At 40.7% G+C, this 17984-nt stretch overlaps 1 protein-coding gene across 4 annotated transcripts in view; it reads right to left on the reverse strand.

Annotated features, from left to right (window-relative positions):
* Positions 1-17984, reverse strand: part of pard3ba (par-3 family cell polarity regulator beta a) — a 146636-nt gene that overhangs the window by 66430 nt on the left and 62222 nt on the right. For 3 of the 4 annotated variants that reach the window (XM_088291029.1, XM_088291031.1, XM_088291032.1), the window contains 6 exons: positions 15878-16042; positions 14508-14573; positions 10422-10521; positions 9161-9308; positions 7166-7245; positions 4164-4208 (listed from right to left, as the gene is read on the reverse strand). In XM_088291029.1, the coding sequence (XP_088147155.1) occupies positions 4164-4208; positions 7166-7245; positions 9161-9308; positions 10422-10521; positions 14508-14573; positions 15878-16042 (604 nt within the window). The remainder of the gene's footprint in view (positions 1-4163; positions 4209-7165; positions 7246-9160; positions 9309-10421; positions 10522-14507; positions 14574-15877; positions 16043-17984) is intronic. The other variant, XM_088291030.1, reaches the window with a different exon arrangement.

Below are 17984 nucleotides of genomic sequence, written 5' to 3' on the forward strand. Positions count from 1 at the left end.
CTACTTGGTCCATGTTCTAATTGTTTGAAATGGCGGAACTTGCCCGGAAACCCGATGTCATCACTGCAGCAACTAGTCGGTGTTCGGGTTCGCATTCTTGCTCTCGTCATTTTCAGGTATCAAGTTTTTCTATTTTGTGGGGGTGATCACATGAGCTCACGTTTGATGTCAATAAATCCAAACAATTGCGCTTTTCTACTTTCACAGGTTGAAGTGGACAAGAGTAGTAATGTGCTTTCCATTTTGGTGGCTATCAGTCACCGTTTTAGACAACAGAACTGACAAAGCAAGCAATATTACAATGCTTGCCTCCCAGCTGTGATGTAGCTGAGACGGGAAAATAAACAACAAGCCTGGCTCCAAAAAGGTGCAAGCCAATTTGTCGTAAATCTCATCACAAAAAAGCCCTTAAATCACTATAGAGTCTTTTCAGGGGGTGAATTTTAGTACTGTTGTAATTTTTACACGCAAATCTATTATGTAAATGCCAATGTTAACGTCAATCAACAGTCTCTTTAACATTTATTATAGAAAATTCGTATGTAATTCGTCAACGTAAAAAGGAACGATAGCCAATTAAAAAGTGACCAGGAATTCCCTATCGAGGAGCAACTGGTTGCGGTGAGTGTTTGGATATGGTTTGTGCTAAACAGGGGCATGGTAGTAATTGGGTAATTTTGGACAAGTCCCAAACGGCGGGTCCATTTCAGGCTAACATGGCCTAGTAATGGCTATTTTTAATTTTTTTAAATGAAATACTAAATAGGTTCTAATTCCTATATACTTTCCAATACACACATCTTTTAAAAAAACCTAATTACTAATTATATTTACAGACAATTGCAGGATTTATTGGGTAGCCTACATGCACAACATTGCACGCCAAGTGGCTGCAGTGCTCAGCCAGAGTAGTACTGTGTCAAAGACAACAAAAAAGTAAGTATGCAGGCTGCAACATCTGTTTATGCTTCATTGGACTGTTGCTTATTGTTGTGTTACCAACAAAGCAACAGGCTCTGAGTGCTTTGGAGACACACACCATCCGCCAGCATTTAGGATTAGGCCGTTTTTGCTTAGAATTGCTTGGCGCAGGCTCATCTCAAATTAATTTTTCAGCAGCTTGCTAATATAGCAAGATAGCAACATGAATTCCGTAAAGAAAGCAGGCAGGTGAGAATATAAAATCAGACAAAGCTTTTCAGTGTCAAAGATGCTGCTGAGGTAGGATTTAGCAGGTCGATAGCTAGGCACGGTGGACAAATGAAATCAAACTATTAGACATGGAAGGCCATGCGTCGCTTATGCAAATGGTTTGATAACATTTTTAATTAATGATGAAATTGTTAAATACTGTTGTTCTACTCTACGGACTGATTATTGGTCCATTATTGCTGGCATGCCAAAGAAGGTGGCCACTGGAGTTAATGCACAAAAGTATGCCAACTGCCAAAAAAAGAACTAAAAAAGAAATGGTAGAAGAAGAAAAAGTAGGAGTCATGGTAACTGCCGTATCGCTATCTTAGCATGTGGTTTTCGCCACAACAAGGATTTACGATTTACAGCAACCCAAATGATGCCATAACCAACCAGGATTCTACCTTAAGCTGCAGGATTCTAGTTAAAGTAAGCCATTTTAAATTGAAAGGAAAAACTTTCCGTAGTTCAGAAATTTTGAATGCAACCGGAACATTTTTGGGTGCGAGTCTGAGCTCAAATTTTAATATATACAAGTCAAACTTGAGAAGAAAACGCAGGACTAGCCAAACTAAAAAAAAAAGAGATAGTTTGAAATAAACAGTACATTATATTAGCATTAGGTTTAAAATGCCTTGCAATGCAGATTATTAAATAATCCTAACATTTTTTTCCACATTTTAGTGATTAATTATTAAATAATATAAATGTGAAGCGCAGAAGAGAAGGAGCTGCTGAATCATATAAAATAGGGCTGAATGATTTTAGGAAAAACTTGTATTATGATTTTCTGACAGATATTGCGATTTCGATTTTATTTGCGATTTTCTTCACAATGTACAAATGACGGAAAATAAAAAAAACAATAAATCTATTACTGTATGAATGCAAGCACACTAAAGAGGTAGCAGTTTTTTTCTCAAGTTTTTAAAAACTACTTGCCATCAAGTATACATTTGTATGAATGTGTGATTGTGTAAATGAAAATGCATTTGTTTAAAACACCCAAATGTTTTACATTTTGTACTTATGTACATAAATGTTATATGTGAAAAAAATCATTGTCTAGCTAAATTGATTAAAATATATAGTTTTGAGACCTATTTTTGAGTGGATCTCAAAACTCTTAATTCAGTGGTGCAAATATTAATATTAAGTGCAAATATTATTGATGAGGTAATAATCATTTAATACATGTTTAAGATCTCAAGGTTTTCGTCATGAGGCCGTCAGCCGTTATCGTGTTCCGGTCAGAGAGTGTCTGCTAAATTGCTAACGTAGCCGTCGTCTTATTTTACGTTTCAATTCGTGATGGTTGCAGTATAACATTTCTGTTCACAGCTGCTGGCTCTCCACCCTAACGCGGTTCTTACCAGACTTCTGTTAAAACACTACTTGTTTGTGGGGTAGATTGTATTTCACTACAAAAGAGATGATCTGCATCATGCAGCTTGTGGCTTTTGCGGTGCTGTGGATTAGCATATAGTACAAATAAAGTCTGTACTGCTGCGATGCAAGACAGCTTGGCGACTAAGCATTCAAGCAGCGGTAAAATAAATTTCTTCAGACACTACGGGCGACAGCGCGACTTTTTATTTTTTACCTTTTTAATCAGTACAGCGTTGGTTAGTGTGACCTGCTTCGTGAGTATGGGGCGCAAGAGCTCTTTAAAAAAAATGCAGCTTTGACAATCTCGAAATCGCACTCTCTGAGATCGCGATGTCAGTCCCAAGATGATAAATAGGTCAGCCCTACTATAAAAAAAAATAAAAAAAAACATTTGTCACAACTATACTGTCCATAATGACCACAGTTATCGGAATCATTATATTGCGATAAGAAATGTTAATTTCTTGAATTTCAATGAAAAGAAGACAGAAGTTATGGTGTTTGGTCCCAGTGGCCTTTCCACTTTTAACCTTGTTGACCTCAGCCCCGTGGCATCTTATCTAAGGTGAACAGTCTCAAACTTGGGTTTTAAACTGTACAATGATTTTAAATTAGATCGGCAAACCAGTGCTGTTGTTCGATCCTGCTTCTTTCATTTTAGGCAGCTGGCTAAGGTAAAACCTTTTCTTTCTCAGCAGCACTTGGAAACAGTAATCCATGCCTTCGTTACATCGGCTAGATTACTGTAATGCACTGGACATCGGAGTCAGCCAGTCCTCCCTCAAGCGCCTCCATCTGGTGCAAAATGCTGCTGCTCGTCTTTTAACTGGCGCTCGGAAGACAGATCACATCACTCCAATCTTAGCTTCCCTTCACTGGCTCCAGTGTACTTTAGAGTTCACTTTAAGATACTTCTGTTTATCTTCAAATATTTAAATGGCCTCATCCCAGCATACCTGAGCTCCTCCACCACTACACACCTACCCGCTGCCTCAAGTCTGCGGACCAAATGCTGCTGGAGGTACCGAGGACTAAGCGCAGCTTCAGGGGGGATCGTGCCTTTTCTATTGCCAGTCGTTCCCTATGGAATGGGCTCCCATTGACTGTTAGGCAAGTCCCGTCTAAGAACACTTTTAAAACTCGCTTGAAGACACATTTTTATTCTTTAGCTTTTGACTCAACATGAAGCTGTTGCTGTTCTTCTGGCACCTATTGTTTATGTGTTTTAAAATGTCCCGCTAATGTATATTACACCATATGTAAAGTGTTTTGTTACAGCTCCAGCTGTTGTAAAATGCGGTATATAAATAAAGTTGTATTTTATTGCAGTTTTTCCTAATACAAAAAAAAAAATACAATACCAGCAACCCGATGTAAAGTACTTTCGACACTTAAAAAAAGGAACCAAAATTAATTTTCACGCATGCAAGACCCTTCCAAATAAACAGGCTGAATTGCGTGACACCGCCCAACCCTCGTCCCCCTCAACCCATACCCAAATTTAAGTGAATCTTAGCTCAATCCCACAGGTAACACAGTCAGTCATGAGTCAGTTCATGGTTTCAAATGTAATAACTCACCCTTTCTATGTCCGGCCAGCGATCTTACATTACTTTCATCCGCCACTGAAACAGAGAGACAGAGAGAGATAGAGAGAGAGAGAGACAGAGAGACACAGAGACAGACAGAGAGAGATACAGAGAGAGAGACGGAGAATTTCTTTTACCCGTCCATGTATATGTAATTGGTGTCCAACATCAAATTGCAGTGAGTCAAGAAGCTTCTGCTCAAGCTAGTGCCAAAGGACTCCCAGAAAACGGAACCCAAGAGAAAAAAAAGCAGATGAAAGGACATTTTGACTTTGAGATAAAATAGGATGAGTGAGACATTAGCAGGAATTAAAAATGAACACAAGTAAAAAGGAAACCATCGCCAACCTGCTAAGCGGCACCCGATTTAGTCCAACTTGATTATGGATAGCCACTGTATGTGGACCACCACAGGAGATAATAAGACTTTATCAGTGAGTTGCTTTCACTCTGAAATCATCCGAATAATTCTTGATGAGGATAATTTTCACAAGGGGTAGATTACTGCGAAACAAGAGATCAGTCATTCCACCTCAGATCATACTGAAAAAAACGGCGTTTTGCAAGCCCACCCCTTCCAATTTCAGTTTATTTTGGTGTAGGGGTAATTCATGGCACGGGAAAGCAAAATTTCAAATTGTATGTCGATCGGATCAGCGGTTGCTGAAATAATGCCATTGTAATGATTTCACTTTTTCACGAAAATTTCAAGTTGCCCTTTCTCAGCAAGTTCTGGTCTGGTTTCAAAGGTTTTTGAATCAGAATACTTTTGGCATAAATGACCTCTAGACTGACATTTTGACTTTGAAATTCACAATAAGGCACACACCCAACCTCAATAACAACTTCAAAAAATGCAGCCCTACATGTCAACTACGACACATGAGAAAACTGGAGGGGTTTTCTTTTTCATATTTGAGTAAATTAGGATAGCGTATAGGCCTACCTTGCAACCCTCGTCAGTTCTGTGTAAAACGTACCAACGGGGGCCCATGTTCTCTAATTGATAACTCTGAGCTCCGACTGCTTAGGTAGTGTAGTTTAGCTATTTCCTAGTTCCTCATTTCAGTAACTATGTTGTTTTCCAGGAAAATATACCTCAACACATGGACAATATGTGGCTACAAGTCTATGCAGCCCACCTTCCTGTTTAGCAGCTAATGCCTACAGAGGGTTTAATGGACATATCCTTGCATCTCTTGCCATGTTTGACTCCAGCACTGAGAACATCTTACATCCACTTCTTCCTGTGGCTTGTTGTGAGAATAAACTGAAACCCAGATTCAACCTTGCCCTGACCATCAACAGGAACATCACACTATCGTTTTGTGTCTCCCTGACACCGATGTATGTCTACACCTTCAGTCAACAAGCAAACCCTCCTGACTTGGTTGCAGTTCAACATATTCAAGGACCCTCGAGTGCTGAGCATGAATGCACTGCTGTTGTGCACTTGTGATCAGACCACTGAACTTTGCGTGCCGCATCTACGATAACCTCCCATGAATTGGTCTGGTGCTGGAGGTCTCCAGGAAGTTGGTGACTATAGAAGGTTCATGCTCTTTTGAAATCATCTTCAACAAGAAACAACAGCCTTTCTCAAAATGATCTGGCCAAGATTTCTAACTGCTCTGTACTACTACTAATACTACTAGTACAACATGACACTAAACCAGTTTCCATGAATTTGGACTGTTGTGAATTATTTTAGTGCTTTGTTGTTGCTATTTCCATGAGTTCATCAGCTTGGATACTATGTGTTTGACATCTCTGAAGAAATGGGTACCCCGTATGACAATCATCAATTTGAATTTGACTGAAAATGAAAAAGAAAACCCCTCCTTGTTAAGAGTTGACATTTAGGGCTATATATTTTTGTATTTAAGTCATGCTGAGTGCCCCTTCTCGTGAATTTCAAGGTTGAAATATAGGCCAAATGATCATTTATGTCAAAAGTATTTTGATGTAAAAACAAATGCCAGATTTGGATTTTGTATTCTTTATGATTTCCCATATCCAGAAATGATACAAGAAATTTGATTCTTTGTACCATAGTGCAAGTTTAGAAATAAAAATGCTCCTTTCATCTCCGGTTTACGTAGTACATACAAATATTTACAATATATGAGTGTCTCTGCATATCCTTTCTACATCAGACGATGAACAGCAGCTTGTAAAAACAGGGTCAGAAATTGCACTAGTCATCATTGTGTGTTTGCGTGTGCGTGCGTGTGTGCAGGTGTGCGAGTGTGCTTTCATAAGTATGTACTTAAGCTCTGGTCAATACACTTGAAGCTTAAGGCATTCAAGGTCAACAGAGGGAGTTCACCCGTTTCGGGCAAGTACCATTTAATAAAAGTTAACCTACACTAGACTGCGAATAAAGCCATTCACATGAGACTGAAAAGCCTGAGAGGTGCGCTGCTCACAAGCGGCGGTACATTCCTGCTTCAGCCGAGATGCAATAGAGATGAACAGAAGTGGATAGAGGACATTGAGGAAACACAAACAAATTGAGAATGGCCAAACATTGAGAGAGAAGAAGGGGGAGAGAGTGGGAAGGCCACCCTTGTCCAGAATGAAAGGCAATCAAGATTTGGTGGCAGAGGCGTGTGCTGAGGGAAGAAAGCCAATCCGCAGAACCTAATGAACCAGGATTGGAAAACACAGTAATATGAGATAGTGACAGAGGAGCGGCTTTCACATCTAGCAAGGGCTGAAGAGGGAAAAAAAGGGCGAAAGTGAATCAATGTGGAATGAAAATGAATTTAACAGGGGCTTGGTGAACACAACAAAAGTGTAAAAAAAATCTAGCAAGGGCCATTAAAGGTTAATATAAGGAACTAACCTTAGTTTTTTCACGCATTCACATACAAATACCGTGTGCCTCCCATTTACATGCATGCAAAAGGTTAGATCCCTCAACGATAGGGGATGAGAACATATCCTGACAAAGAAGTCTACTGATAAGAGGTTCTGGTGTGTGAGCTCACCTAGGTCCATGCTTTTGGATTCTCGATTTTGCGGTATGCTGTCCTTGTGGTCGGGCTTTTGGGCATTCATGAGGCGCTCTCTACAAAAGAGACACCCGTCTTCAAAACTCAACTTTCTCAAGATGACAACAGCCAGAGGCCAAGGCTGCTCTCAGCCAAGAAATCAGAAGAATATAAAATTCTTCACCACTTGGACTAAAAAAAATAATACACTGTCTTTCTATGTATTTCTGACTATTCTAAACATATCCTAGACCAGGCATCACCAAATGGTGGACCGCTGTCCGAATTCGGACCGCGCAATGGTTCGGACCGGACCCATGACCGCTCCACGATGAATTTTTTTCAGGGCGCATTCGCAAACGTTGGCGCTGCAATTCTAGTAAATACGGAAAAGGCGTCACTGATTTGAGCCAATCAAATATTTTGTTTACGATCCACTGCCAATTGCGCAGCAGACCGGAAATGAGTGCTGCTGACAGTATGCCTTGCTAAAAAGTTAGCGAGGTCGATGCGTCTTGTTTTAAATGAATGGACGGAGAAATTTAGTTTCGATCTGGCTGCAGCCGATTCAAAACCAGTGTGCATCATATGCTCCGAAACCGTCGCAACATTGCGAAGCGCCACTCCGAAACAAAGCACCGCCCTTTTGTGCACAGTTATCCGCTGACGTTTGAGGTGAGCGCATGCAAAAACATCGAACTTCGAGTGCAGTAAAACAGATTTTTACATTTTCGTTTACATCCCAGCGGCATGCAAACAAATATTCAGTAAAAGTATCATGGATTTTGGGGAAACATAAAAAAACGTTCAAGTGATGGGGAAGTTGTGAAGGAGTGCTTAAATGCTGTTGCATAAACATTATTTAAAGGAAAACACAAAGCCCAGATGTGTGAAATAATCTACCAAATCCCAATGGCCCTGACTCCGTTCCAACCCAGAATTAAGTCACTGGCAGGGCAGTCACAAACTCATTTTTCTCATTAAGAGAAGTTAAAAAAATATTCAAAAGAAAAAGTGGTGTCAAAGTTCATTTTGAATTAGTTTTTCATGAGGACAGCCATTTTTATTGATTCTGTACTGAACATGTTGACCTGGTTTACTTGGATAATTAGGCTTTCCGTTTTTTTTAGGCTGATAACTCTTTGATTTAAAAAAAAAGGTAAAAGATATTAACTCAATGCTTAGCACTTGATATATTTCTGCAGGAGATATTTTACAGTTTTTTTCTTGAAGTGGCACCCTTAAATTCCTGGAGCCACATTTTCTTGAATGTGAAATAAATGCCTTATATTTGTTTGACTGGCAAAGGTGTTTAATGGGAACATTGCTAAATATTTAGTATATAAGTGCGCTCTGTTGAAAATGACTAAATATTGAAACTATATAAAGATGTGAACATAGCCTAGGCATTAAGGGAAGTTGGACTTTGGTTCGGACCTTTTAATTGAATTAAAACCTTCTCTAATCTCGTTGCACTCTTGAGTACAATGACAATAAAGGGATTTCTAATTCTAATTCTAATTGGAAGAAATTTTCGTCGTGGACCTCCGTGACTTTTAATTGAATACCTCTGTCCTAGATGCACAATCGTTCACATGCCCATGTCATAACACCAGAGCAAGGCAATTATTAGGCTGGCACAAAGATCGATTAGCCTACCGATTATTCAATTGATTATTCCAGTCTTTTGGAAATATTTGGTGAGCTATTCTTTATCAGAGAATATAGATTAATGCAAAGCATCCCCTCGTCCACATGATCTTTTTAATTACCAAACTAAAGGAATATCAACAACGCCAATTAGTAGGTGAAACTAGTGGCCGTGGCTAATATTTTTCTGACTTTCCACAAGGTGCTGCTGTGTGAGTTCAGAGTCATGTTGTAGGTGACCCCGGAAATATATACCGTACATATTCACAAAGATACACATGTTTCAGGCCTTCCGTGTGATTTAATTGTCTGATGACTGAGCAGTGTGATGTGTGGGGACACCTGGAACGAGAGGAAGTGAGAGCTGGGTCCCTCGTCATCTCCTCCATTGTTCCCCGCAAAGATGGCTGGGGGAAGCCTTCCTTGGAGTCTTCCTGACTGTTGCCATAGAGACCATGGTTGCCATTGGTGGTTGCAATAGGATACAATGCTAAAGAGAAATACAGCCAATATTTTAGTTTTTTGCCGATGCTTGCTGGCTCGTGCACATTTTCTATTAGAGTTATACTTGTAATAAGTACACAAATCGTCATTGTACATTTACAAAGAAATTAAAAACAAAGACATAAAAGGACTTCTCAAACCTAAAACACACTAAAGAATCATTTCCATGCGGAATTATTACTCAAAGGTCTTTCATCTTTCAACATTTCCATAAATTGTAACCCCCAGACAGAAAAATAAGGCCTTCACATCCCTGTTGTAAATCCTTTGTTGTTCAACCCCCCTGTGTACAAAATGACTTTCAATACAACTGCTGGCATAATCTGATGGAGAACTGACAATAAGAAGAGGATCTCCAGCTTCCAGCAGACAGGAGGATATAAGGAGCATGCCAAATAAAGAATGAACACAAATCATTCTGTCAGTCTCTTTGGTTGTTGTTTTTCCTCAATGACACATTTGCAGCACATAACTATTTATGCAAATCAAGCAATTATATCGACATAATGATTCCAAGGTCAGAGCTTTTCGACACGCAAAGTTAATGCAGGATCCAGAAATAACACAATGGCAATGGCTTTGAAATTTCTGCTTGGGCTTTTGAGTGTGAAGTTGACATGTTCTAGCTGTCCTTCTGTGGGTTTTTTACAGGTACTCCAGCTTCTTCTCGTAGTCCAAAAATATATACAGTGTGTTGGCTTAATTAGTTAATAAACGGGTAGAATTTGAATGTGAATGCTTGTCTGTTCAGTGATTGACAGGAGATCAGTTCAGCTTGTACCGCGTCTCTTGCACAAAGTAAAGCTGTGAGAGGCTCCACCTCCCCTGTGACCCTGATCTGGAGAAGCAGGATTGAAAATTAATGGTTGACAGATCCTAATGTAGGGCATGAAAACGTTTGGATGGCTGCTCAAGTGGCGTTTAAAAAAAGAAACAAAAAAACAAAAAAGAACACTGTCAAAAGCCCTCACTAACGCACTCTGACAAACATGCTGTGCACACTCAGTTGCAGATAACGGGAGCACACAAACACTCAGTGTTGTGACAGTTAAAATGGTCCAATATTTTTATGGTGCAGCAATGTCAAGCGTGCACTCACCACTGCCGCCGCTGCCATACGAATACTTGTCAGTGAGACTGCTGCCATTGAGCTCTGCGGGTCGAGAAGCCCCTTGGTAGGCTCGGTGGCGCTGAGGTTCCTGGAAAAGAAAGTACAAAGAAGATAACTTAAGATGACAAACATGGATATTAAAGGCTCATGTGCTGCATGCAAACCAAATGTAACGTATGAAAAATGTACGATGTTGACTAAAACATCACAAGATTAGAGTTCCTCATTTTATTACCCAGTTGAATTGGACTGCTGATGTTTATTCTTTTTGTTGAGTGTATCTCAGCTGATGATTGAATATATGAAAATAATGTTAATCAGTCAACATATGTGATGATTGAAGGGAATCTTAAGTTCACATTTCTTTCTTTTATCCAGGGGTGCACTTAAACATTTGGTGATAGTTGCATTCATTTTACTGCTTTTCAGAGGAAATCAGAATCAGAAATCAGAAATCCCTTTATTGTCAGTGTACTCAAGTGTGCAACGAGATTAGAGAGCTCCCCTCTCCAGTGCAATACAACAATAATAAAATATATAAATTAGATAAATAAGAGAATAGTTAGTGCAATGGAAAATAATACTGAATAGCAGCCGACCAATTGTGATTTGGTGACATTGGAAGTTTTATTTTATTTTTATTTTTTTTTAATTTATATGGAGATTTAGACGATTTAGGTAACAAAAAAAAAGCCACATCAATTGTAATTTTGGAAGACATTTGTGATATATTTACTGAAAAAGCAGACAAATGTGAGGCTCTCATAGTGTAGCAATAGAAACAGCCTGGTCAGAATATGGGAAGGAGCCCACAGCACTACAATGTACATAAGCAGAAACCTATGACCATACATGAATTAAAACACATCAGATACACTTCAATGTTTAGCCCTTGTTAAGTTTGGGATTTTTATGTCCTCGAAGTGTGGACTTGTCACTAAACCTGCCCATCATGAAAATCCAGTTAGAAACAGTATTTCAAAAAGTGAACACTGGTGCATTGTCTCAAACAAGGCCACACCAATGGGTGTTGAACAAATCCAGCCTTTGGCGGAGGTAATAAACATGTACCTGCACTTAATTCAAAGTCTGACAATAAGCATTTCTGCTAGGGCCTTAATCTTCCTGGTCCCTGCTCTATCTACACAACATAAAGCAATTAAGATTCTTTTTCCCACAGAATGAATGCAATCACACTATCCGGTAGACCCCCATCACAACAAAGGAACCTCCCACCTTCTGAAGATGGAGATAGGGGATTGATGGAGGATTAAATAAGATTCTCCTGGACAAATGGATGCACAGCTGTCACAAATAGTACAGAACAAGCCGTATCATAATGAAACGTTTTCCTATCACTAGGGTCCCAAGGGTATCATTATTAATGACTGTATCTGCTGTCAATCCCTTTTCAGATTGGTGGGAAATTTGTGACAGTACCACTGACGCCTTAATCATCACTCGCTCGCTCCCCGCAAACAGATAGCCCGAGGCGAAGCAGACAGCCCGTCGTCTTCACCGTGTGTCTCATTTCCACCACAACACGTAAACAGGAGGGGCTCCATCTATTAGGCTGGCTGCAACCTACATCCACATTTCTACAACAGGCTTCTGGAGGCTTAAACTGGATATAAAAATTCTACACACCCCTTCTTAAATGCCAGGCTTTTGCGATTATAACAAAAGAGACCAAGATAAATAATTGCCAAACCTCTTCCACAATTAATGTGACCTATAACCGATGCACATCAAGTGTGTTTTTAAAGAGGGGAAGTGAAAATAAACAACTGCGATAATGTGGTTGCACAAGTATGCACACCCTCTTCTCTATGGTTGACCTAAAATAAACCTCCGCTGTTCTTGTACACTTTTACTAACATTTTTTTTTTTTGCTTTCTAACAGAAGCCTAAAGGATTTGTGTTAATGCTGATGGCTAATTTCAAACTGTTCATTACTCCCTCCACCTTGCCAAAGGCCCCCCAGTTACAGCTGAGGAAAAAAAAGTCACAGGGAATCTAACACCACCAGGCTTCACTGTGGGTATGGTATTATTTTTAGTTTGTGTAGAATATATCCATCCATCCATTTTCAATACCGCTTCTCCTCACAAGGGTCGCGGGGGGCGCTGGACCCTATCCCAGCTATCTTCGGGCAGTAGGCGGGGGACACCCTGAATTGGTTACCAGCCAATTGCAGGGCACAAAGAGACGAACAACCATCCGCGCTCACACTCATACCTAGGGGCAATTCAGAGTGTCCAATCGGCCTGCCATGCATGTTTTTGGAATGTGGGAGGAAACCGGAGTACCCGGAGGAAACCCACGCAGGTACGGGGAGAACATGCAAACTCCACACAGGATGGCCGGAGCCGGGATCGAACCCACGACAGGTGCTGTCTCTCACTTTGAGGCCATCGTGCTGACCAGTCATCCACCGTGCCGCCATGTAGAATATAACGTTTAGAATTTTGGGCAAACAGTTCAACATTAGTTTTATTGGACAAAAAAGTCACGTGACAGATAATGGAGAGGTGAAAATAGAGATGTCATTTGTTTTTTCAGACTTCAGTGTTTTACAGCAACATTGTGCACAGTCCCCCTTCTTTTGCAGCGTTGTTGGGTCGCAAAGGTTTACTCTGAAGGCTTAATGGTTTGAGTATGCAAAAAAAACTCAGATTAGCCAAACGGGAAATCCAGATGGGTATGTCAAAAGGGTAAAAAGGCAAAATAGCTGAGCTATTTATTTGACATATTTCTACACAAATGTGCAAAATACTTGGTGGAGTAGATGCGTATAAATGAATATGCTACCTACAATTTAGCACACAAAATATCCGGGTTTAGTTTGCCTCTTCCACTCGCAAGGGTCTACTAAATTTTCCCTGGTGCTGAAAACTACCCAAAATGTGAACCCCTCATTTTAATACGACAGTTTCCACGAATTTACACTTGGTGCCAATTTACTGCAATCGATTTGTAGATCACGAGCAACATGCCCACCAATAGTTGACGCAATCTGTCAAATTAAACAATCAATCTAGTGCCCACCGTTGTGTGTGCATACCAAGGGAAAGGAAAGAAATGGTTGGGAGAAAGAACAGAAAATCATTTAATCAGCAAAAAGTGCAAATAGCGAGATTACATCTGAAAATCCAGGGAAACATAAACCAGCATGCAGGAGGCTTTGAATTACCTTTTATTAAAAGAGGAAGGTCAGGCAGGCGGAATAGAAAACAGAGTACATTTTGGTGTGGGAATAAAGAAATAAATGGAAGGCGTGATTTCACCCGAGAAAGAAATGAAGAGAAAGTGGCTAACAAGCTACGCGGAGGTGATTAGAATTAGCAAAGATTTCCATGCATTAAAACAAGTGGACAGGAGAGGAGTTGCATAGCAAAGCCAATAAGTGGTTATGCAAGCTTGTTTATGGCTAATGCCTTCTACACGTCTCCACACATGCATGCACGGATGTCAGAGTCCGCCAGAAAGCCATAGGTGATGGTGTCGAGTGAGAGCGTGGTCATATGCGTAGCAATGCAAGTGTGTGTTTCTGTATCTCTGTGTGCTTGTTTCACTGCCGTGGGTGGGTGGGTCGCCATACATCTGGCCGGCCATTGTCCTGATATCATCTGTGTATGCGTTCCTCTTCAAGCTGTCATCAGGGTGGGCCCGAGTGTGACTGTGGGGGGCATTCCGACCGTGCATGTAATCGAGTGCGAATTCTGGTTGCACGTGTGTGTGTCTATGCGTGCAGCTGTACTCCGTGTTCCTCATTACTTCTGCAGTTCTCGTAAAGCTTCTTGGCGTGAGGCCATGAGAGGCAATGTCGTGGTTGGACGCGAAACCGCTGGCCTCGTCACGGTATTCAAAATCAGCGTGCGCGAGACCAAATGTGTAACAACTGCGTCTCTCCCTATGGTTCAAGCCGTGGGTGATATGTGTCTCCCCTGGCCTTTGTGTGCAGTACTGCCGGTGGCCGTGAGGTAGTGGCTCAGACGCTCGCCTCCATAGTGATGGTAGGAGGGAGGAGGAACGCTGAGGAAGAGGCGGGTGGCTGATGCTGGCCGCTTGTACCTGATTGTTGGAAGATTGATGAGGAGCGGCTCGGTTGATGGCAGCATTTATGGCATTGGACTGCCCCTGCAAGAGAAAGAAAAGCATATGCACATGAGGAAAAATACATTTAAATTCAAGCTGTACAGAGCAATAAAAAAAAAAAAACTCACACCCTTCCTCTTCAAGAAAATTGATCATCAAACTTTGGTGTTTTGACTGGGGGTTTTCCCAACTTTCCAAACAAGGTCCCCAACAAGGCTATTAATTCATTGTAAAAACACTCACAAAGCCTTAAGATCATTCATGCCAGCTGTGTTGCACAAATTGGGTTTTATTTATAAGTGCAGTTGCATTAGTATGTCAGCGGAAAGGGCGGGAATATATTGGAAACAGTTCAAAGTTGGTCCTCATTCTGTTGGATAAGAAGAAAAGCGCCAAAATAATATATGAATGTCTTAAGCAAGAGTGACAATACCATATAAGCTATGAACCCATTATTTGCTTATGAAAGCTCTTCTGTTGGGCTTATATTGATTATATTAAATTATATTGATTGTTTATAACTGTGTCATTTAATTAATTGGCTTATTGGAATGCACTTTACTTTGGAGTCAGCCAGTCCTCCCTCAAGCGCCTCTAACAGATGCAAAGTGCTGCTGCTCGTCTTTAAACTGGAGCTCGTTAGACGGACCACATAACCCCAATCTTAGCCTCTCTTCAGTGGTTCCCAGTGCATTCAGAGATCGCTTTAATATACTTCTGTTTGTCATCAAATCTTTAAATGGCCTTGCCCCAGTGTAAATCTCTGAGCTCCTCCACCCCTACGCACCTGCCCTTTAGCTCAGGTCTGGGCTCCAAATGCTTCTGGGGGTGCTGAGGACGAGGCACAGCCTCAGGCGGGATTGTGCTATTCTGTTGCCAGTCCTCCCCTATGAATGGCCTCCCATTGAATGTTAGGCAGGGCCCCTTCTAAGCACACTTTTAAAACTCGTTAGTAGACACATTCGACTCAACATGAGAGTGTCTGTTTTCCCGCCTAATTTATATTACACCATAAGGAAAGCACTTTGTTACAGCACCAGCTGTAGTGAAATGCGCTAGATAAATAAATTTGTATTGTATTGTACATGAGTGCGTATTCAATATCTTTACATACAGTAGTGAACAGGGTTCCTTTTATTTTTTTATTTTGTATTTTACTATATTAGATCATTGAATAACCCCCACCCCGAAAAGAACAGAAACACGTGCGCAACGCTTGTTACTCATGTCACCTACCTCAATTCAATGTTCAGAAAATTACCATTTGGGAAGGAAAGAGAAAGAAAATAAGTTGTTGTTCTTAAACATTGCTGAGCTAATAGCATGCAATCATACAAGACAATCACCTCCACTCTGGATGCTCGCAGCACCAAAAGCTGGATGGTGCCCCTGGTGTTGCCTTCCGACGACATGGAGCGCCTCAGTGTCTCCATTGCAGCATGGTTGGAACGTCCAAGCAGCGCTTCGCCATTGACTGCAATCATCTGGTCGTTTACTCTCAGCCGGCCGTCCTGTGGGAAGAAGTTGGTGGTGATGTTAAGAGGAAAGCTGCCCAGCTGACATTAATAACACGTCAAATGAAAAACACACAGGGTGCAGAATCAAAACAAAGGGAGAGGCTTACAAAAAGGTGAAGGCAAGATAATTGTGGAGTAAGTAATAGTGTGAGAGCCAGAGCGTCATGATAAATATATAGTGTTGCTAATGGAATAGCCTATGTGGGCACTAGATCATGTTTAAGTGTTTTACAAAGCAGTCACTTGTGGAGAGCCAATGCAGAGCGGTGCCTTGGAGAAGGCGAGGAAAAGAAAGTGAGGGAGGAGATGACCCGAGACGTTTTAGGAGTGTCATAAGGAAGGCAATGCACGGAGAAAAATGAATAAAAGGACAATAAAGTGTGATGTTATGAATACTCTATTATGGCCAGTGCTCACCTTTGACCCCACTTCATTAAATGTAAATGCTTTTATCCCCCCCATACCTTTGATTAAGGTGTTCTAAATGTAACACTCATGGAATTAGTAAACAGATGTTATAATAATTAAAAAGAATGAAATATACTATGGGCATATTTCTAAATTTACACTTGGGCTCAGATGTCTAGAGTACAGCTCAGGGAGGAAGGAGGGAATGTTTAAAGCACAGACAAAATTGGTGAGGCAAAAGGCAAGCGTATTAACCAAAGACAAGACTAATATTTACAATATTAACTCTGTTTAAACTGCGAATAAACATAGAAATCCAAGACCCCGGTTTGAGAGTCCTGCGCACTCGCATAGTGACAGATCATGTTCAAGAAAAAGTCGGCTTCAGCGCCTCCTACCACACTGTAGGACTATTATAGAGGTTGAAGTTCTTCAGGTGGAAATCAGTGGTAGCTTACTGTCAATTCCCAATGAGGAAAATGAGAATTTGGAACCTGGCCAGTTCCGTCTTGTTTTACTTCTCCAGTAAAATGGGTAACGAGTGATACGACTCGCTGTGGTTGAAGCACAGGCAATAGATCGATTCAGTCATCAACCATCTAAACATTGGCCGACTTGCACCTTGATTTGAAGGAAATTACATCAAGGAAATTATGTCAAATGCAAGCTAATGGTAGATGCACTACAAAAATGGAACCACGTGATTTTCGTATGACTTAAAAAAAACAAAAAAAAAAAACACATTTAATAAACACCCACTCTAAATATAAACAGATTTTTGGGACTTTAAGTCGCTATGGAGTATTGGCAACATCTTTTTGGAGAAATGTATTTTACACATTATAGAGAACTAGAACAGTAGAGGTCCGACTCGCCGCGAAAAGCACACTCTCTGAGCGCACACTGCTTCACTCCGACCGTTCGAAAATTCACAGAGCTGTTTAAATGTGCTGTTTGTTATTCAGAGGACCCCAAAAAAGAGTGTCAAAGCCAGCCCAGTGTATCAGGCAGTACAGGTGGAAACAGTTCAAGCAGAAACTGCTGATTGTTGCGTAAAATGGGCTGCATTCAGGAATAAATGGGAGGGGAGCACATTAGCTGTCCGATCAAACATACTCGCAGAGTGGTATTATAGTGTCAGAGTGAATTTACGAACGGCAGCAATTTTCCGACGGCAACCAACGGAATCTGTTTGGATTAGTGATGTAACAACAACTGATTAAAGTGATTAAAATTGTCATATCGCCAACAATATCCAAAGCCAGAGACAGGCACTAAACACTATTTTGCTGGTACGTCCTCGGTCCTCCAGTCGCAACCTAGGAACCCTTCAGTCACATCATCCCCCCGTCATTATTAATAAAAATAATCAATAATTCCAGCTATAGGAACACATGACATTAAAATGACTGGCAAAGCCTATTTATTTCTTGTCACTGCTTTTATAAGCAAGAACACAATCTTAAGATTTATTATTTTTTTTTTTTTTACAATATTGTGAGTTTCTATACAGTATTGTGAGTTTTAT

This window comes from Idiotropiscis lumnitzeri, chromosome 3 (assembly GCF_059441095.1).
Source record: "Idiotropiscis lumnitzeri isolate Australia: NSW breed Sydney's pygmy pipehorse chromosome 3, RoL_Ilum_1.0, whole genome shotgun sequence".
In the NCBI taxonomy this organism is placed as follows: Eukaryota; Metazoa; Chordata; class Actinopteri; order Syngnathiformes; family Syngnathidae; genus Idiotropiscis; species Idiotropiscis lumnitzeri.